Source organism: Bubalus bubalis, chromosome 10 (genome assembly GCF_019923935.1).
Source record: "Bubalus bubalis isolate 160015118507 breed Murrah chromosome 10, NDDB_SH_1, whole genome shotgun sequence".
NCBI classification, from domain to species: Eukaryota; Metazoa; Chordata; class Mammalia; order Artiodactyla; family Bovidae; genus Bubalus; species Bubalus bubalis.
Window position 1 is genome coordinate 29,792,577 of NC_059166.1, and position 21,585 is coordinate 29,814,161.

Sequence of the window (21,585 nt, forward strand, 5' to 3'; positions counted from 1 at the left end):
TCTGAAAAAAGCAATTTTCAGTAGGATTTCTTCCTCCAATTACTGGCCCTGTGATATTGGGAAGCACAGTTAAGTATGTAAGTGGTCCAGAATGAATGCAATCCAGAGTTACCATCCTCTTCTTTGCTTATTCACAGGTTCACAGATGAAGAGTCTAGAGTATTCCTGCTTGATAGGGGTAATACCAGGGATAAAGAGGCTCCAAAGGAGAAAGGATCAGAGAAAGGGAGGACAGAGGGAGAATGGGAAGATCAGGAAGTTCTAGATTACTTCAGTGATAAGGAATCTGGAAAACAAAAGTTTAATGATTCAGAAGGGGATGACACAGAGGAGACAGAGGATTATAGACAGTTCAGGAAGTCAGTTCTTGCAGATCAGGGTAAAAATTTTGCTACTACGTCTCATCGGAATACTGAGGAGGAAGGACCCAAGTACAAGTCCAAAGTTTCATTGAAAGGCAATAGAGAAAGTGATGGATTTAGAGAAGAAAAAAATTACAAACTTAAAGAGACTGGATATGTAGTGGAAAGGCCTAGCACTGCAAAAGATAAGCACAAGGAAGACGACAAAAATTCTGAGAGAATAACAGTAAAGAAAGAAACTCAGTCACCTGAGCAGGTAAAGTCTGAAAAGCTCAAAGACCTCTTTGATTACAGTCCCCCTCTACACAAGAATCTGGATGCCCGAGAAAAGTCTACCTTCAGAGAAGAGAGCCCACTTAGGATCAAAATGATAGCCAGTGATTCTCATCGTCCTGAAGTCAAACTCAAAATGGCACCTGTTCCTCTTGATGATTCTAACAGGTAATCCACATTGCTCCCCAGTAAATAATCTGTGGGAGGTTAGTTAATAATCTAGTTAATTATCTTATTTTCTGACCATACTTCCCATTTTCATATTCAAACCAATGGTATATTTTGTTTGTATGTGTCTGTCTGTTACCGATATGCTCCAGACCTGCTTCCTTGACTAAAGACAGACTGCTTGCTAGTACACTTGTCCATTCTGTCAAGAAGGAGCAAGAATTCCGATCCATCTTTGACCACATTAAGTTGCCACAGGCCAGCAAAAGCACATCTGAATCATTTATTCAACACATTGTGTCCTTGGTTCATCATGTTAAAGGTATGTTTAGTATTGTGAATTACATTTTTCTTGCAAGTAAAAAAAAATTAACAGCTATGCATAATAATAATGCACCCTAGGGCTCTATGTAGTCTCTATTAAAATTTTGTATAAATAGCACTTCATAAATGAGATACCAGTCTTGTTAACATTAACACCTATTTAATAAAGTGATTTTTAATAAGTGAAATGTAAGTAAAATTAAAACATACCCTGAAAATCTGTATCATGATAAAAAATGATACAGATTTATACAGTGCTGAAAGTCTTTGAAATGTGCCATAATACTGTCTTTGAAGTTCAGAGTGCTTGCAGATTATCTTTGATTGCATTCATAAGACTTGTATTAATGTACTCTTGGCATAGATTTATAACAAAGTGGTGCAATGTTGTTACTGTTATAAAGAATTTCTTTTTAACCTTTAAAGAAACTTGAAACCAGTGGGAGGGGAAAACAGTGTTTCTGTGTTAATTTTGTATTACTTAATTTGTTATAATATTTTACTTTTTTATATGATAAATCAGAAAACTTTATTAGGATTTTTAAAGGGGGGAAAAAAGTTCAAGAAATTTAAAAGTATGTTAGGTAAGTAGTGATACCGTGAGTAGTGAGTGACTAAGGATAATAATGATGACATTCCTTGAGGTCCTGGGGATGATGAAGGATGTTCTTTTCAACTGAAGTAGTGATGTTCTCTTTTCGCCAGTGTCTAATTTTAGTTCCAGAGTTACTAATAATTTTCAAAGATTTTAGCTTGCGACTTTTTGGGCAAATAGATGTTATTATTTTATTTTTGTGTTTGAAAGGGAGCTTACCGTGAAGTAGGTTTCTTACCCAGGAGTCTCCGTGGCTGTTGCTCTGAAAAGCTGTTTTTGAAAAGTTTGTCTTTGGACCTGAGAACAACTCATAGGTGAAACTTGTCACTCAGGAATTCATAATGTACTTGATATTTCAAAATAGTGAAGAGTTAATGAATTTCTTTTTTACTGTAATTATTTAAATGTAGTAACAAAAGAGTTTTGCTATTTGGCTATAACTAGGTTTATGAACCAATTTATGACCATATTACTGTGGTGCATAGAATATGAAACATTAACATTTTTTCTTTTTTCACTTTTTTTTTTTACCTGTCTCTACATTTTACAATTTATTGCTGAATTTTGAGATCAGGTTTTGATAAATTTTTCCTTTTTCCTTTTCTTTTTTTTTTTTTTAAAGAAAAGAACTGTAGTTATGTTTCATTATTGGTATTGTGCAACCGATCTGAACAGCTCTTACTTCGTATAGAGCTGAAAATGCCCAGTGATGTTTTCTTTTTCATTGTAACTAGGTCCTGGAATATGTTTTGAAATGGCAAATCCATGTTTCAAAGTAAAATAGCTGTTGAAAGATACAGGCAAAGTTGAATCTTCTGTCTTCCTGGCAAAAATGGCATAAAAACTGAGTTGCTAGCTCAAATTCCTGGGTTTCATGGAATTATGATTGAGGCACTACCCTGGTAGTGGCCATTTCAAGTTTTAATGATTGGTTATGAGACATGTGCTGGATATTGGGCGGTAAGTTGACACAGATGTATGTTGACCTGTTAAGCAGATAGCTTGCTTCGTAATGTAACATTTCATGACTTTATACGTCTTTCTATATTACATCAACAGCATATCTTGAAATGGTTTAAAAAAGAATTGGTGTTGATATTACTAATTTTAAAATTGTTAAAAGACAAGACAGTAATATCAAATGTGCTGTCAGGTTTGCCAAGATGCCAGATTTTTGGAGCAATTAGTGTTAATTGATGTAAAAAATATTTTTCCAATTGAAGTGCCAGTATTCAGTTTCTTCTTAAATCCAGTTTTTGTTAACAACATAGTTCTTGCCAAAATAATTTTATTAGTTTATTAAAATAAGCTTTGCAAGTTATTTTAGGATTTTCATTTTCTGCAAATGATTACTTGAAGTTAACTTCATTGGTTCATATTGGCAAGGCTTAAGGACATTCACATATTATTGCTGCTTTTTGTTTTATTTGAGGAAGTGTAGTGTGTTATTGAAATGGAATTAGAGAGAGACTCTTGATTTAGTATATTTATTGTTCTTGGATTATATGTAATATTGACAGAGACCTGTGAGGAACTTTGCATCAGTTACCTGTTGAGGTACAAGAAGTTAACGTGGGACAGGGTAGGAGTTCTTTGTAACACTTAATTCTCTTCTGCTAGGTTTCTTGAGTATTTTTATTTTCTATTCACCGGCTACATGCCCTTCTGTCACAATTGAAAATTCCTCTTAAGGTAAAGGTAACTAATTGGGCAGTGTTTCTCCTAAATCAACAGAGCAATACTTCAAATCATCTTCAATGACCCTAAACGAGAGGTTCACTTCGTATCAGAAAGCCACTGAAGAACATAGTGCCAGGCAAAAGAGCCCTGAGATACACAGGTATGTATACCGGGCATGTAAAAATGTTTTGATAGGAAGACACTGTTAAACAAGTTCATGTTGAAGCTATAGATAAGATACATGAAACTATATGGGTATCATGACTCAAATGAAAGTTTTCAGTTTACCATTTCTTTTTAATTTTCAGTTTATTTGGTTAAAACTGGTTGTTAGAACTTAAAATACTCACTCTTATCACTTCCCAGTTTGGAATTAAATAGTTACCAGTTTGTCTTTTGGGAGGGGGTTGGATGCTTAGAGTAAGTAACCCTTGAATTTTATTCACTTCGAGTAAGTTTGTAAAATAAAAATGCTTGGTGAGATAGAATTGTTCCTTGTGAAAAGATCGTGAATTTGAAATCAGGTAGTTATTTTCAGTTCCTTGCTCTCACTTAATTGCATTGTGATAAAAAAGTTATTTAATCTCTGAATGTTTTTTTTCCATCTACAAATAAGAATAACAAATAAAATACCCTGTTTTGCAGGATGATGGTGACAGTTAGTATTAATTGTAAAGTACCTAATTCAGTGCTTAATACATAGTAGGTATGGTTTTGGTGGTCACTGTTGAAGAGGCACTGAGAAGATTCAACTGACAGTAGCTTAAGAACTCAAGGAGAGGCACAGAATAAAACTAAAGATACTGAATATGTAAAAATATTGGAGATAACTTAAGAGCAAATAATCCTATTTGTAGTCGTTGATACTGATGTATTATATGCTGATACTTAAATGATAATTTTAATCAAAAAAGTTTTTTCTTTTTTGATGATTAAAGTAAGCTTGATATCTTAAAAGATCAGGCTTCCTTTGTACATAAATAATTGGAGGCATTTTAATTTATTTTTAATAAATACAGTTTTTATTTCTTAATTATCTATTAGGAATTAGATTAATAATCTTGCTATACTAAATTTAGTCAACTGGGAGAGAAAAAACTGTCTGGTATTCCCTTTACAAAAATGGACAAATTTTAGGAATTTGTAGAATCATAAAATTAATGTGACTACAAATAGACTTTATTTTACATTAAGGAGAATTGACATCTCTCCAAGTGCCCTGAGGAAGCATACCCGTTTAGCAGGGGAAGAGAGAGTTTTTAAAGAAGAAAATCAAAAGGTATGTTTTGAATGCACTTTTTCTTTCCCAAGTTAACTTCTGGTTCGTTAATGCTGTTGTTCTAATAAGCAGTTTGTCTAGGCAAAATGTTTATAGACATCATCTATTTATAACTTGTAAATAGATATATTTATATATATATATATATATCTGTGTTAGTGTGTATGTAGTGTTTCTTCCTAGAAAAAAATTAAGCTCACCCTTTACTATAAGTTAAACTAAGAATAATTAATTTAAATGCTAATGAAAGAAAAAAAGTATTTCTAAGAAAAAGGCAAAGAATCAGTGAGTAGACAGGAAAATTATAATAGGAAAGATACACATTATATAAAGGTTTCTGTTAGAGGTGAAGTGGATGATCCAGAATAAATATTCCTTGATTTATGTGTGCCTAAATTAATATCTTTAGGTTCTTCAAAGAGAGAATAAGAAGTAATCGCCATGCTACTGGGTATTTTTGATCTGGACTAAGAAATAAGCATTCTAAGAACTGGTTTACAAATGAACACTTGGAATAAAAACTGTTACTATTGGAGTATTTGTAGATTTGGGGGAAGAAAGCTTTTAAACTTGAGAAAGGAGTCTGAATGACTGGCATTGGGGTCGGGGGACTTTTAAGAATGGGATTCAGTCATTAAGGGGACTCTGTTTAATTGACAATTTGATATTTCCTAGGTAGATTAGTCTATATGACAGGCCATAGCATTCTAGTTGAAATGTCGAGCAAGGTTAAAAGGGAGCAACTGTCTGTTGTAATGAGAAGGTTAGGGACTTGGAACGGGTATTACTTGGTTCCAGTCGTGGCCATTACTGAGTACTATCTTGATAATAGGAATGTGATTAGCTTTTTGGATGTTGGTTTTCTGATAAGAAAAATGAGAATACATCTGTTTTGCAGAGTTGAATAATTGGACTGTTAAGATAACATTTGTACTTTATAACTAGAAACTATTACTAAGGCTTTCATTTATAAGCTTTTTAATTAGGCATGCTATTAATTTATTAAATAAGAAATTTAGAGCTTAGAAAGTGGTTTCTTTGCTTGGGGCACATTGATTTTGGTAAAGCAGATTCTGAGAAGTGAATGCTAATTTTGGCTTTTATTTTCAATGTCTTGGGTTCAATGTTGATAAATTTTGTTTTGCCCACAATTTAGTCTATTCTTGTACTCTGACAGAGTGAGTGTCTGTCTTCTCTCTTCATTATTCAGACCAGATTTTGATCTAGAGGAGAGAAAATTGTGATAACTAATGGAAGGATAAGAGGAAAAGACATTGCTTTTTATCCTTTATCTTCCTATCTGAATGAACAATTAACATACATGTAGTAGTGTGTAGTTTACATATATAGTTTGGTGTTTACAAAGTACTTCCACCTATACTGTTACCCATGAGCTTGGCAATAAAGTTTTTGCTCTTGATTAGATTTTTCTCATAACTGTGGGAGCAAATAGGTGAGTAGTTGATACCATTTGGACATATACTTCCAGTTTTAGGAATGTTTATGAACATTGTAGCTAGACTTCCCAGAGTAAGTACTTCGTATTGTTGAATACTAGCAAGGATGTCCACATTGCTTAGCATCTTACTGATGTATAATTTTTCTTCATTCCTAGATGCCTCTTTCCATCTTCCTAAATTATATAGTATTTGAAAAAGCAATGGAACAAGAAGGAGGTGAATTGTGACCCAGTTAAACTAATGTCCGTTGCAATACCTGAATTGAGAAAGGGCAGTATATGGCCCAGATACTGAGTACAGGATTGGGAATGAATCTTTCTGGCTTTGTTTCTACCCTTGTTCAACCTCAGTTGGTTTCATTAATCATATTATGTTTGCATGTTATGGAAAATACAGAATATTTAACTTTTAAAGTGATTTTTATTGGGTTGGTCAACTAATTTGGGAAGAACTTGATGATAATGAGGCTTAAATAATGAGAAACATTTACTTTAGGATCCCTAAACTTTACTGTCAGATGGCTATACCCACAACTGAGTATAATCTCTATCATTGTTAAAGTATATAAAAAGCTGTTTCAAAAGATGAGGGATAATTAACGAGGATGTACCGAGTGGAAAAATAATTATATCATTTTACCATATGAAAGTTTATTATGGATTGCTTTGAACAGAAACCTATGACATTTTGAAGACAATTAGCTTTTAATTACTTCTTCAGTCCTGTTGTACTTGTGTTCACAAGTGTTTAGTGAAAACAGCAAGTACGTTTTTAAACAAAAACTTAAGTATGGAAGTAGTATGTTACATTCATTCTTTTCTGCTACTAAAAATGCCAGCTTAGAAACTGGCAAAAAAAAAAATTGGTATTTTATATATTTCTTTTTTTTTCTGTATAGTTTCCCTGAAATCTGTATTTTACATCTGTCTTTTATAGGGAGATAAAAAATTAAGATGTGATTCTGCTGATCTTCGGCATGACATAGATCGTCGGAGAAAAGAAAGAAGTAAAGAACGGGGGGATTCCAAGGGCTCCAGGGAATCCAGTGGATCAAGAAAGCAGGAAAAAACTCCAAAAGATTACAAGGAATACAAATCTTACAAAGATGACAGGTAATTGTTAAAACTGTCGGAGTTAGGTTTTAGCTTCTAATTAGCCTTTAATAATTGTCAGCTTAATTGCTTTCAATTTTGACTGTGTAATCGAATGTTTAAATTTAAACAATTAAAATTATTTGTTTTACAGCAAAAATGTATTTGTCTTTTACACGGCTTATGGTGGATGAGGACAAAAACTTTGGAATAGCAAGCTAACACTGAAAAAAAAATGACAAATTAATGTGTCCTATTATCCAGGCTACATCAGGAGGTTGGACTTCAATGCAGTGCATTTCTAGAAACAGTTTGTGTAAGAACTTTGGTTCGTTATGCTTGATTCCGCACTTTTTCAACTCATAACACCCAGAGTACAAGAATTTTAAACTGATATCTAGTGGTTTAACATGGGAGAGATGGGGGGAGGAAGGACTAGTTTTTTTGAAATAGCAATGTGTATTAGGCTTTCAAAGTAATGTTTCCATGGATACTGTTAGAAGTGGTAAGAGTTATCGCAGGTATGACCTTTTCGGGTATTGCAGTAGAACCATGTATTGATCATGATAGAGTCAAGTAAATATTAGGAATACTAAGTATCATAGATAATCGTTTTTCTTGCTGTTCATTAGGTGAATGGTGGTAATTTTACTCGTGTTTTTTAATTTATAATTAATTTTAATTTACTGGTATTTATAATGTCATATGCCTTTTATTTCAATAACGGAGTTATGGCCCAATCTGTATCAACTGTTTTCACCTAGGGTTGTACAAACTGCAGTCATTTTGAAACATGGCCTTAAGGACATTCATACTTTTTCCTACTCTTCCCTTCCTTTCCTTAAAAAAAAAATGTTAAAAGTGTTGAACTGAACTTTATATTCTTGACGTTTCCAGACTGCTAGTTTCTAACTGGCAGGTCATAGCATGTTTTCCAGTAGTGATATAAAACAAATATTGGAGGAGAATGGAAACAGACTATGTCAAAGTTGAACACCCAATCATTTTAGTTTCATGATAATTTTAATAGGGGATAGTTTCTTTGACTTGAAAAATATCCCTCTTATTGTAAGATACAGCAGGGTCGGTCTTAATCTTTTTTTAAAATAGCACATTTTTCTTGTTTCTTTTATTTTTCAGTAAACATAAAAGTAGAGAGCAAGATCATTCTCGATCTTCATCCTCTTCAGCATCACCTTCTTCTCCTAGTTCTCGAGAAGAAAAGGAGAGTAAGAAGGAAAGAGAAGAAGAATTTAAAACTCACCATGAACTGAAAGAATACTCAGGCTTTGCAGGAGTTAGCCGACCACGAGGAACCTTTGTAAGTAATAAAATTATTTTCTGTCTTTGATAGAACTTTACTTTAGAGCACTGTACATAAGGAAAGTAAGATACCTGATGATTTAGTCATTGTTGTGTGAGCCGTTACTCCTGTAGCCTTTAAAATGGTATTTGATATATCTTTATTAAGAAATGCTATTTGCAAAGGAGAGTGAGGAGGAGCTGGAGCTGGGGTGATAACCTCCTTTGTATAGAAAGTAAAAAATACATGTTTTTGCCTGATTTTGAAAATATGCCATTTTGAGATTTAGAAGCATCTGTATAACTTATTAACTTTGGAATCAATAACTGTACATAGTGCTTAGAGACCCAAGAGTCAAGGAAAGTTAATGATTTAGATCCATTTCTTTAATCACTTTTTTATTAATAAGAACATGTCTTGAAACAAAAAAATCCATTTGTATTAACAACTATTTTCATTTTTGCCTATTCAGGTTCTTTTTTATACGTGTGTCAGTCATAGAAATTACATGACTTTTTATCCTACCTAGTATATATATTATTATTCCCATGTTTCCATAAATTCTTATAATTGTAAATTTAATGACTTCATAGTAGTGCATCTTCTTGACTCTTTAATTTCTAGGTTCAGATTTCTAACTTGAGCTAGTATCCAGTTAGTTGTTAGTAGGGTTTATTAATTAGATTATTTGGGAAAGAGAAGAGCTTTGCCCATATGGTGATAGGTGTAGTTAACACTTAGGACTCCTGTGTAATTCAAAGAAATTAGACAACTCTTTTGGCTAGTAAAAGGGAAAAAACCAACTTCTTAAAGTTTAAACTATTTAAAAATTTTAGTTCAGGCCATGAAAGAAAGTGCAGTGTTCTGACAACTTAGGTTGACTATGCATTTCTTCTTAACCTATTCAGCTTTCAATAGGCAGAATTTTTTCCCTCCTTACTAGTATAAAATGGCCACCCTTTCCATCCTCAGTGGCTGTGAAGTTGAGATTTAGGGAAGAAATTAGGGAATGTTTTTTGTTACTGCAGTAAAATTAGAGTTTGCATGTAACTTAATACCTTTTGATTTCATTACTAAACAACTTTGTTAATCAGTTTCGAATTAGAGGCAGAGGAAGAGCCAGAGGAGTTTTTGCTGGGACAAATACTGGTCCAAACAACTCAAATACTACTTTTCAAAAGAGACCGAAGGAAGAGGAATGGGATCCAGAATATACCCCAAAGAGCAAGAAGTACTTCTTGGTGGGTGTTAGAAATCTCTGTTTATTTGGTTTGCATTAATTTTCAAAGCATACTGGGTGAATACATTTGAGTACAGGCATCCACTACTATGAGAAGTTTTTACTATAATATAGGAAACTTTTAAAATAAATCATTACCCAGATGATTTGAAGTTTTGAACATGTGGGTCCCTTTAGTCCTGTTTATACCTTATTGATATTACCTATGGACTGGTCAGGGTAAAGTAAAAATATACCTGATTTGATACTCACATTCAGAGAAGAACATTAAACTACTTCATATCTGTCTATAAGACGGTAAAGTTAAGAAGGTAAATCACTAAGATTTCCCTTTCATCACTGCAGCTGTTTGTTTAATTGAAAGACAAGGAGAAGAATTCTTCCACAGCGCATGTAATTAAGGTTTTCAGGAGGTTGTTAACTTTTATTGGAGTAAAAGGAAGGTGAGAACTTACATTATGGAAAAATTGCTAGGTACACATTAGTTTGATGCTTCCTTGTGATGCTCTTCTCTCTGAAGTAGTTTGTAAGGGAGGAAGCTAGAGGAGGTGGGTCCTGAAAGATTCTCTAAGTAATGATGGAAATTTTTTGCACTTTGGCATGGGAGAAGAGGGTTTATCTTCCTTTACAGAAACTTAAGGAAATACCAAAACTATTAACCGAATATCCATTTTTGTCATAACTTTTCAGGGAAGTCACATTTTAGAGATTATTTCTGAAGACTAGTTGTTTTGTTGAAGCAAGGAGGAAAGTAGTGCTGAGTTTTTAGAAAAGTTTCTTTCATTTGACTTTCTATGAGTGTATTTGAATAAAGCTGAATGTCCCAGCCATCTGCCATGGTAGACTATATAGCTGTATTCTGAACTAGATATATATTTTGGTTGAAGAATGGGCATTGTAGTTGTTTCAGAAATTAATTTCCATTTGCCTCTTTTTTGGAGTACTTTAATGACCAAGAGTCTGGAAAAGTTAAATTTTTACAGAGTGCATTATGCATAATGTTTCCACAGTCTATGCTCCTTTGAGGAGAAATTTATGCTTGACTTGACAATTTCTGGAAAGTGAAAGGTGTTTCACTGAGTTACAGAAAGTTTAAAAGATACATTTCATTTTTAATATAGGAATTTATGAATTAATACACTGCTGTTTATGCTATGGATGGAAAGATACGTAGGATTTCAATTCTTGGTTTAAGAGACTGGTAATGGAGAACATTCTAAATACATACTGTGGATGTCCTCCCGAGGAAGAGTGGATTATTGCAAAGGAGATACTGATTAAGAGTGACTTTGTAGAGGAGTTTGGATTGAACCTTAAGCTTAAAAGATGAGCAGGTGTGCTGTAAAAAAGCAGGAGTGAAACATCCTAATATAGAGAACTCCAGTACTCACATGGCTAGATGACTGGTATAAATTCGGGAAAATTAAGAAGAAGCTGGAGCCAAATTGTGGAAGACAGTAATACTTGAGTAAATTTGGATGTTAAGCAGAGTTTGGAAAATGTGGCTGTGACAAACAAATCTGAGAAATAATTGAGTGTTTAAGGGACTAGTTTTGAAAAATGTGAAAGCCACATTTATGAAGGCTTATTCAGGGACCCTCTAGTTTGGTGTTGGTAGTGAGAAGAAAGAATATTGCAAGCACAGGGAATACAGAGGAAAGCAGCTCATTTGAGGTGAAGGTTAAGTTCTGTTATGGAAGTGCCCAAGACATAATAAGTGGAAATGTGCAGTAGGTAGTTGCTAATGCAGATCTAGAGAGAAAAAAACCTAGGTGCCATCATACAGTCATAGAACCACAGTAATATCACCCAGTCAGGAGAGAAGAGATTAAAAGGCCAACCTTTCAAAGGTTTGAATGAGGAGCAAGTGCTTGTAAAAATGCCAGACAGTAAAACAAGTGTAAAAGCACAGAAAGTTAAGGAAATGAGAGGTGAACAAGTTAAATAATTGTTTGAGAGGTGAACAAGTTAAATAATTGTTTAACACTTTAAACATTTTACAAATATTTAATTTGGTGGCTCAGAGGGTAAAGAATCTGTCTGCAGTTCATGAGACCCCAGTTTGATCCCTGGGTTGGGAAGATTCCCTGGAGAAGGGAATGACCCACTCAGTATTCTTGCCTGAAGAGTCCCATGGACGAAGAAGCCTGGTGGGCTACAGTCCATGGGGTTGCAAAGACACCACTGAGTGACTAACACTTTCACTTTTCTATGACATTCTTTCTAGTATCATAGTTTTTGTCTTAAATTCGGACATAATTATTTTTGATTAGCATATAATTAGGCTTTAGTTACACTAATCAAGATGAGTGTTATTTAACATTCTACATGTTGCTATTCTGGACTGTATTTTAAATTCTTCATTTCTGTATAAGACAAACATGTGCATTTGTCACAGGCTAGTGCTCACTAGAAGTAAAATTGATGTCACATTTCTTCTTATATATAAATCAGTTCCCCAAATTAATTATTTTGGTTGTTAATTAATGAGCCATTGGAATGACAGCTTTTGTTTCTACATGTGTATTTATGGATAGTCTGTAAAGGTATTTTTCAGTGATGAGACTAGAAATACAAAAATTTTTTTAAATTCAGAATGAATGAAGTTGAAAGCTATAGATTCCTCTAGGTTTTTTTCAGAATAATTAATAAGTATGGACATTCTGTCCATAGTAATGAAACATTTAATACTTAGTAATAATAATGGATAACATTTACTGAGCATTTTGTTTGGCACCATTCTTAGTGTTTTGAACTGAGAGTGAAAGTTGCTCAGTTTATTTTCATGCTTGTAAAGTCATTTTGAGGTAGGACCATTATTCAGTTTCTATAGATGAAAAACACAGAGGTACAGAGATTGAGCAGCTTGACCAAAGGTACTACTCAGCCAGAAAGAGTGGGGTTAGGATTTGAACCCATGCCTTGGGGTCCAAAGGTTCTTAACAGCATGTATCATTTTTCCTCCAGTACTTGGTAACAGTTATTGCATTCTTATCTGAAATTTCCCTTCTCTAAACTTTGAGTTATGCAAAGATAAGATAATGTTTTCAATAATAAATATTTCAGGAAACATAGTAGTCTTTAGAACCCGGGATTCTCTGGAGGGATTGAGAGTATTTGTAAAGAGTTTGACCATATGGGAAAGTACTGAAATGGGTAAGTTCCCCATGTTACTGTCATCTGAGGAAGAGAAAATTCCTTGTGGGGACAGAGATTTGGATTGGAGCTTTAGTAAATTAACTCTTTTGAAACTCGATCATTCTGTAGAGAAGAGAAGACAATTCAGAAGATTTTGGTTCTAATATGGCCTCCTTTGTTAACATTTTTTTTCAAACTGGAATTTTCCTTTAATAATTTTACTTATTTTTGACTATTCTGTGTCTTCACTGCTGTTCATGCTTTTTCTCTAGTTGTGATGTTCAGACTTTTCATTGCAGTGGCTTCTCTTGTTGCAGACCACAGTTTCTAGGGCCTGTGAGCTCAGTGGATGTGGTTTCTGGGCTCTACTGCACAGGCTTACTAGTTGTGATGCACGAGCTTAGTTGGCCATGACACTTGGGATCATCCTGAATTGGGGATCAAACCTGTGTCTCCTGCATTGGCTCTTTACCATTGAGCCACCAGGGAAGGCCTCCGTTAACATATTTTTGATTATATATTATAAATATCTCATATCCCCTTTATCTTCTGTAAAGTAGTTAATGTTATTTAGTCTACAGTAAGACTGAAATCTTGCATATAAGAATTTGAGGATTGCTTTAGGGACTTCCCTGGTGGTCCATTGTTAAGACTCTGTGCCTCCACTGTAGAGGGCATGGGTTCCATCCCTGATCAGGGAACCAGTATTCTGCATGCCACTTGTCCAAAAAAGGAAAAGAACTAGTATGCTTAGCATTAAAGTGTCACTTCGGTAGCTGTTGGGATATCCTTTGAGAAACAAAGGATATGTTGTGATGATGTAGCTGTTTAGTTTCAGATTATTGTATAAGATGATTGTATAGTTAAAAGTAATTGCTAGTCTAACTCGAGTGTCTAGCTTTGTTACTGCTTTTCCTGTTTTAGCTCTTGGCTACCTCATTTAGTAGTCATTTACTGTTACCATGATTGCTGGGAAGCTTACTCTGAGGATGATGAGCATAAGGGGCATTGGAAAAGACTGGCTCTGTGGCTTTGGGCAAGTTACTCAGTTTCTCTGTCCCTCGATTTCTTTATTCCTAAAGTGGAGTTAGTATTTTACAGTTGTTGTGAGGATTAGATGAGTAAGTATATAGAAAATGCTGAGACCAGTGCCTCATCCTTAGAAATAAGCACCATGTAAGCAATATTATCACCACCTTTGATTGAGTGCCTGTCTGTCAGGCACTGGGCTGGGCACTTTTTACAAATCATTTGTGTTCCTTTAAGACTGTCTTCGTTTTTTTTTTAATGAGGAAGTAAAGTTCACTCAGTTTCTGTTAAGATTTAAATCCATACCTCTTGCTTCAAAACCCATTTGCTTCTTCCTACAAATTCATGGAATACTGTGTAAACACCACAAACGAAAAGCATAAATTCTATAGAGTTGTGATAACAAAAAGGAGCTTGAAATTACATCATTGTATGTACGTATTATTTTGAGGGGCAGACTATCTTAAAATAGTTTATTTGGGGTTTACAGTTACACTTTGACATACTGGAATGGTACATTTTTGATAGTTCCTAAGTTCATTCTTTGGTTCTCTCACTGGTTTGATAAAGCTAGATTATTAGAAAAGAAATTGGTGAGGGCTCTTTCACACTGTCTGTTAATTACATGTGTGAACTTTTTAAGTCAGGTAGGAGGGTGAGCTGTATTATGTGAATATGCACAAAGGCACATTCTTTGTTTTGAAAAGGTGCTTAGTTATGTATTATTTTTTAAAAGTTTAGTGACTTTGGGACAGTTGGTCAGTATCAGTACTCCATACAGTTAGGCAGCTATATTTGTATTATACCTGTTGTCTCATAAAGGGGCATCATTCCCATTTTTTGTAGGTACAAACTTAAAAAGTTTGTTTGAGATGGGCAGCAGTTACATTACAGGAGAACTTCTCATATTTTGTTTTGTTCTTTGGGATGTAATACTCATCTACTTGTACACAAAGCCAAGTACTTTTCACTTTTTCAGATTGTTTTGGTTAATGGAATAATTTGTAATTTGGGGAACAATCTATTTGGATGCAGTTAATAAAAAATTAAAGTTGGGATGTAATAGCTGCAGCATTTTAGGTTAGTGGACAAGAAATAAGTTGAGGTATTACCCTGGGATCATGCCATCCTGATTTGGCTTGTGCCCTTGCCAAGAAGATTAATATGTAATACACATTAATTTAGATTTATCTCAGTAGAATTTTTAAAAGTCTGTATCTGTATGTAAAAGATACTTCTTACCACCTATTTTATTTACTAAATGTTATTGATAATGTTGTAATGACATTTTTATACTTTTTTATGTATTTGTGATGGGTAATTTTTTGGGGAAAATATCAGTTACATTATCTCATTTATGCATAGTAGATTGAAATAATGGAAAGCAGAACAATAAAAATTTTGATAATTGGCAGTAATTTAGCAGTTGAGATTCTTCAGAAAACTGTCTGGGCAGCTCTCAAATGCTTGGGTTACTAAGCATGTAATTATTTACTTTCATGATGCAGCATGTTTTTGTTGAAAAGTTCAGTTTTATTGGTTTTGTGTATTTTAGAACAGTACCCACCTAATATACCCAATTTTCAGAAGATTTATACAATAACACGATTGGGGATGTAATCATATTCCTTACAAGAAAGACATTTCTTTCTTTGTTTAACCTTTCTGTAGCATGATGACAGAGATGATGGTGTGGATTATTGGGCCAAAAGAGGAAGAGGTCGTGGTACTTTCCAACGTGGCAGAGGGCGCTTTAACTTCAAAAAGTCGGGTAGCAGTCCAAAGTGGACTCATGACAAATACCAGGGGGACGGGATTGTTGAAGATGAAGAAGAGACCATGGAAAATAATGAAGAAAAGAAGGACAGACGCAAAGAAGAAAAGGTAGAAATTTTCAACTTGTTAGTGGTTCTGATATGTTCTTTTGTGTGAATTTCTTGGGCCAGTTAGTTATTTGATTTTTAGATACAGTGATTATTTTGAATTATTTCACTCTTCATATCTTTGCTAATCTTTATTTTCTTTCTCTCTCTTTTTTTTTTTTAGGAATAGGAAATCTGAAGTAAGATTGCAACAGAGAACAGAACTTGCACCCACCATTTTTTTTTACATGATTTTTGTTTTCAAATAAGAATGTAAGCATTTTACTTAAATTTTACTGTTTGCAAGTAGTCTAGAGAAATTTTGTTTTGAATCTTCAAATATCTTGAAAAATAGTAGACTGTATGTTGAAAATTGTACTGAAATAAAGTAGAAAATTGTTACGTACCATATTTGTAACTATCAACTTTTAAAAAAATATATACTTTTACTGTTTTTGTTACATGCATTGTAATTCTGCTTTGTCTATAAGATATGGTCAAGTACAGCTCTGTGAAAGTTCTGATTCTCTCCCCTCCCTGTTTGTGTTAATGTTTATTCTGAAGTAAACGTTAGCTCTACATACAAATCCCTGAAGAGGAATTGTCTATAGAGACCACACTAATTATTTTAACTGTATACATCTGTTTAACATTCTCCTTAATTCACACACACTACATTGTAGGGTGACTAATTTTTGAAGTGTACCATGGAAAAAGTTGTTATTTTGGTAAACTAAGCTAATTTAACATCTCATCAAATGTTTAAGATGCTAAAAGAAGCTTTGCCAACAGCTCAAAAGTACTAGCTGTTAAAAGTTAAATTGGAAAGTATGAAAAAAACATTTTTTTCTTAAACTGAAAGCAAGCAGTGGGCTATAAAAAATATTTTTAGGAGCCTTTACCATTTGCATTCAAAATTCAATGTTCTCTGTTTTCTTTGAAAGTTTGAGTCATGGTCTTAGATATCAGTTCTTTGAGAGAGGAATCTGGTTTGTAATAATACAAACAAAACCCCCATTCCTACTGAACGTCTTACTTAAAAAAGAAAAAACAGAACAAAGCCTGTAATTCTGATATTGGTATGGTTATTCTGCAGAATAACTTGATAATGTTAAAAAGATGTGTACCTGACGTCATATCTCACATACTTATTTGAGCTTTTAGACAGCTGAATCACTAGTTCATAGTCTAACTATAAGGAATAATAGGCAAACAGAATATACTGCTCATTAGTAGTATTTTAAGAAACTTGTTTTCCAAATGTCACCAATAAAAAGATTTGACAGGAAGTTTGTCACAGCATTGATCTACCTTGTTTTTTTTTTTTCTCCACTATTTCTGTTTCAGTTTGTAAAATGGGTTTTTCTTTTTCTTTCCAAGGGTTCTGTTCTTCAGGAAGATAATCTTTCAAATGTGAATTGCCTTTATGTTTATGATGAAATCTCTTAGAAGGAATGAATATCGGAAATAGTAAAATTTCAGTGCTAAGTCTGCTCTGTGAGCATAATATAAAAGTAGTCAAATTCATTTTGTTAATTCAGCAACTGAATTAGTTGTATTTGTTTGCATTAAAAGATAATGATTATTGTGTTAGTGTAAACAAGCATTTTAAGTGTATGGCTCGTTCATGCTCACTGATGATTTAGGATGCTTCTGGCACCTTGATTGCAGTCAGAGGCATTTACCTAACAGCTATATGAGGGGAAAAATAGAAAAACAAAACTCAACAAATGTGATGTTCATGGCCCTAAGATCCTTAAGCATTGCATGATTTCTCTTACTTTGTTTTTCTGAAATTGAGCAGAAAGGAAACACTAAAAACAAATATATGTTGCATTAATCAGGACATAACTAATATTCTCCTAGTCGGCATAGCACGTAATTACCTGCTAAAGCAACATGGATTTGATCTCCAACACAGGAATATTTTCACGTCCATTTTATTTTATACAAGTAAATTTAGCTTTTATTTTAACTATTATTTGGTTAGATACTGAATCTCTGTACATGACTATAAATGTGGAGTTTTGCTTTTCCACATAAGAGAAGTGGAAAGGGGACTTTACTGAGAAATTATTTAATAGGGAGTAGGAATAAAGCTACCTAAGGCCTATCAGCAGGTTACAAGTTCAAGTGCATTGCTTTAACCCACATGTACTCATATTTGGTTACTTGTATTAAAATTGAGGGGAAGAGTATCCTATTAGAATATAGTGGGAAAGGGGGATTGTGAAAACACTTCAATAGAATGCCATTGTGGCTGTTATCTTTGTTTTAGAGCCAAGCATATAAAGAAGCCTGTCTTTAAACCACAATTCAACTCTATACTTCATGACATGTTATAAAAGCTGAATGGTTGCTCTTGGTAAGGATATTTGTTTACAAGTGCCAGAAAATAGTAGCTGTTTGATAACCTGCATTAATAGATTTCCTTTTGCCTACAGAAGGAAAATAAAAATAACCAAAGGATATTTCTAGAAAGGATTAAGAAAGCTGTTTAAGAAGGCCATGACTCAGTCCTTAGCTGTATACACTTTTCAACATCTTAGAAATTTTAATATAAAAAGCATAATTTGTTTTTCCTATTGCAGCCTACTTTTGGGAATTACTATTTTTCCCTTTTGTCACAGTTAAAATCAAGTGTTGGGAATTCAGTTACAATTTGAGTAAAAATATACCCAATAAGAATGAATGTAGATGGCTAAACGATTCTTACTCAGTGTGATGTATAATGCAACAGGGACCCTTGTAAATTGTCATATGCCAATAAAATGTCATAAGTGGTAATAGCTGTTGTTTGTTTACCTGATTTTGAGACTATGTCTGTGTCTGTGCTATACAGCTAATGTCAGTGGTTTATGTCTAATTTTAGGATACCAGCTCATCTGTTAGTAGAGTTACTAGTATGATGGGGCTTTTGGGGAGATGAGTAAATATTCTATAAAACTGTTCAAATTCACATCTATTTTTTTCTTTTTTCCTCTGAAAACATGGGAAATGTTACAGTGGTGATTGTAAGCCATTTGTTAACACAGCAATTCCAGATTCTAATCTAGCCCTCCTGTTCATGTGTCATATAAGAGCTGTCAGCTATAAATTATGATGGAGACAGCAGCATTACTTCTGTTTCTAAAAATGTAGTAGTTATTAACTAAAAAGTGGTTTTTTGTTTTTTTTTTTGTAACTTAGTCTTTATTCACTTTGAGTTAGAACTGGTATAATTCTTAACTTCACTTAACCCTTTTGTAAGTTACTTGAAATATAAAGTGACCATTCTGTAAATTTAAACAAGAATGTTCACAGAAATTTGTGTGCTAAGGTAACATTTTGATTATTAACAAATGTTACTCCTTTCTCTGTATGTTTAACTACACTGGATAATTTTAACATGTATCAGCTACCTGCATAAAAGTATGCCATCTTATTTATTAAGGACTTATTTTCATAAGATAGTTGTTTTTTTTTCGTTTTTGACCGCAGCATGAGGGAATCTTAGTTCCCTGACCAGGGATTGAACCTGTGCTCCCTGCGGTGGGGGAGAGGAGCCCTAACCACTGGACGGCCAGGAAATTCCTCTCTTTGACTTTTCAGCTGGAATCTCTGGGATATACTTTGTTCCATGTGGAATGATATTCCTTTCACATTCAGAACAAGAAGTACAGAGACCTGTCTGAATTTGTAACTTGCTTAAATAGGGAAGGAAGGTGGAGAAATTAACTTCACCTGGTTTCAATCTATATAAGTAGTAGATTGTGATTGATCCTTTGACAAAATTTTAGAATATTATCTGTTACATAACATCTTGGGTTCTCAAAATATGGTTGAAATCATTATTTATAAATGTGAGTGTCAAGGGTCTAATTGTTCAGTTTATTGAGGTGGATGTTAAAAATTTGAAGTCTATGTTAATGAAGTTTAAAGTGAAAATTTTATTTTGGAATCCAGGAATATATAGAAATAACTGTATTCCATTGTTTGACTTGAGAGCTTTAGTAGAGATTGTGTAAATTTATGAACTGGACTCAAGTTTCAGAATCATTCAGTAATGATTAGTGTCAGTTATGCAAATGAATCCAAAGTTGTACATTGTGTGCTAGTTCTCTTTATTGTTGTGTTACCTCCTCACATGTTAGTTTCTTCAAAAATGGATCCCAGTGGTTAAAAAAAAGGACAGGCGTTAGGGTAGCACTTTCCTGTGGCTACTAGGAGAAAAATTTCTAAATAATGTGTCTTAATTATAATGATCTGTATGTAAGATATTTTTCTCAAGGACGTTTTAGGTGTTTGACAACAGTGAACTGATTTGCAGTGCTTTTAAAGTGCAGAAAAGATGATTCTTGAAAGTAGAAAACGATAAATGGTTTTAATACTATTCTAAGAATTGGAATCAGATTTTTCTTAGTAATCTCTTAGGGTTGCCCAGCTTCTTGATTGAATAATAACAAGCCCCAAAAGTAGATGATATATGTTTAAAATATGTAACCAAGAAAAACCTACTGTATAGCATAGGGAAGAACTGTGCTCAATATTCTGTAATAGCTTAAATGGGAAAAGATTTGTAAAAGATACATGTATAACTGAGCCACTTGGCTGTATACCTGAAACTAACAACATTGTAAATCAACTGTAGTCCAATATAAAAAACCCTTCCCACAAATGCCACCCCATAAAATAAATTGGGACAAGCAAAAAAATGATAGTAAGTACACCAAACACTTACGTGAAGAAAGGATGTACATTCACAGTATGAAGTCTGTATTTGACAATGATAACTTCTTGGTACTGTCATAGTAATTGCAAATTCCATGGCTTGTGGAAAGCCATGTAAAATTACCACTTTCACCCTCCAGAATGGTGGTTTACTTGCAGTCTTACTTAGTCCTTGATTGTGGGAGGTCATAATTTTTCTGGCTTATTTGTACTAGAAAAGGAAACTTTTTGGCTGTGCCACACAACTTGCAGAGTCTTAGTTCCCTAAGCAGGGATTGAGCCTGGGCCCTGACAATGAAAGCGTCAAATCCTAACCACTGGACACTTGGGGAATTCCCTAGAAACTTAATTTCTAGGGTAATTCTGAGGCTGCTGTGAGGGAAATGTTAAATGCACTTGGAGTTTTTTTGAAAGCAGTTGAATATCACCACCAAGTAAGAGTCATAAAACAATACTTGAAATACATAATTTAGAGACTTCTTTAGTGGTCCAGAGGTTAAGAATCCGCCTTGCAATGCAGGGACACAGATTTGATAGCTAGTTGGGGAACCAAGATTCCACATGCCACATATGAACTGAGCCTACGTGCCTAAACTGCTCAATACAGGGCCCACAACTAGAGTGTCCCCTCACCACAGTGAAAGATCTTGTATGATGCAACTAATACCTGAGGCAACCAAACATAATATTTTAAAAACAGAATTTCACTGGTTGATGTCAGTATACAGTGATTTTATGTTTCCATTTGGTGATGATACTCAACTTTAAAAGTCAACGTGTGGCTCTTTGCACCCTTGTGATAACTGGTAAAGATGCTCATAACATTTACCTCAGGTACTGCAGCAGTCTTCTAATTTGGAAACTTGACCTTTAAATTTCACCTTTTAATTGCCATCAGTGAAATGTTTTTCAGTTGGAAAAAATTTTTAAATTTGATTTCTTGTTGCCTAAATCTTAGTTAGGATGAACTACAGGAATTTTCCTCTGAGCTGTGGTTTGTTTGTTTGTTTGTTTGTTTGTTTTTAAATCCTTTGCCTTATCCTACTCCTTGTTCATTTACCTATCTTAAAA

General features: G+C 33.9%; 1 protein-coding gene across 7 annotated transcripts in view; it reads left to right on the forward strand.

The window, feature by feature from the left end:
- Window positions 1-18,591, forward strand: part of BCLAF1 (BCL2 associated transcription factor 1) — a 30,998-nt gene extending 12,407 nt beyond the window's left edge. For 3 of the 7 annotated variants that reach the window (XM_006052256.4, XM_006052255.4, XM_025294486.3), the window contains exons 5-13: window positions 138-803; window positions 956-1,125; window positions 3,457-3,562; window positions 4,597-4,681; window positions 7,078-7,253; window positions 8,373-8,553; window positions 9,630-9,776; window positions 15,614-15,826; window positions 15,989-18,591. In XM_006052256.4, the coding sequence (XP_006052318.1) occupies window positions 138-803; window positions 956-1,125; window positions 3,457-3,562; window positions 4,597-4,681; window positions 7,078-7,253; window positions 8,373-8,553; window positions 9,630-9,776; window positions 15,614-15,826; window positions 15,989-15,994 (1,750 nt within the window). In that variant the 3' untranslated portion in view covers window positions 15,995-18,591. Of the gene's footprint in view, window positions 1-137; window positions 804-955; window positions 1,126-3,456; window positions 3,563-4,596; window positions 4,682-7,077; window positions 7,254-7,386; window positions 7,549-8,372; window positions 8,554-9,629; window positions 9,777-15,613; window positions 15,827-15,988 lie in introns of those variants that run through there. The other 4 variants (XM_006052258.4, XM_006052257.4, XR_003111891.3 and 1 more) reach the window with 3 other exon arrangements.
- The last annotated feature ends 2,994 nt before the right edge of the window (window positions 18,592-21,585 follow it).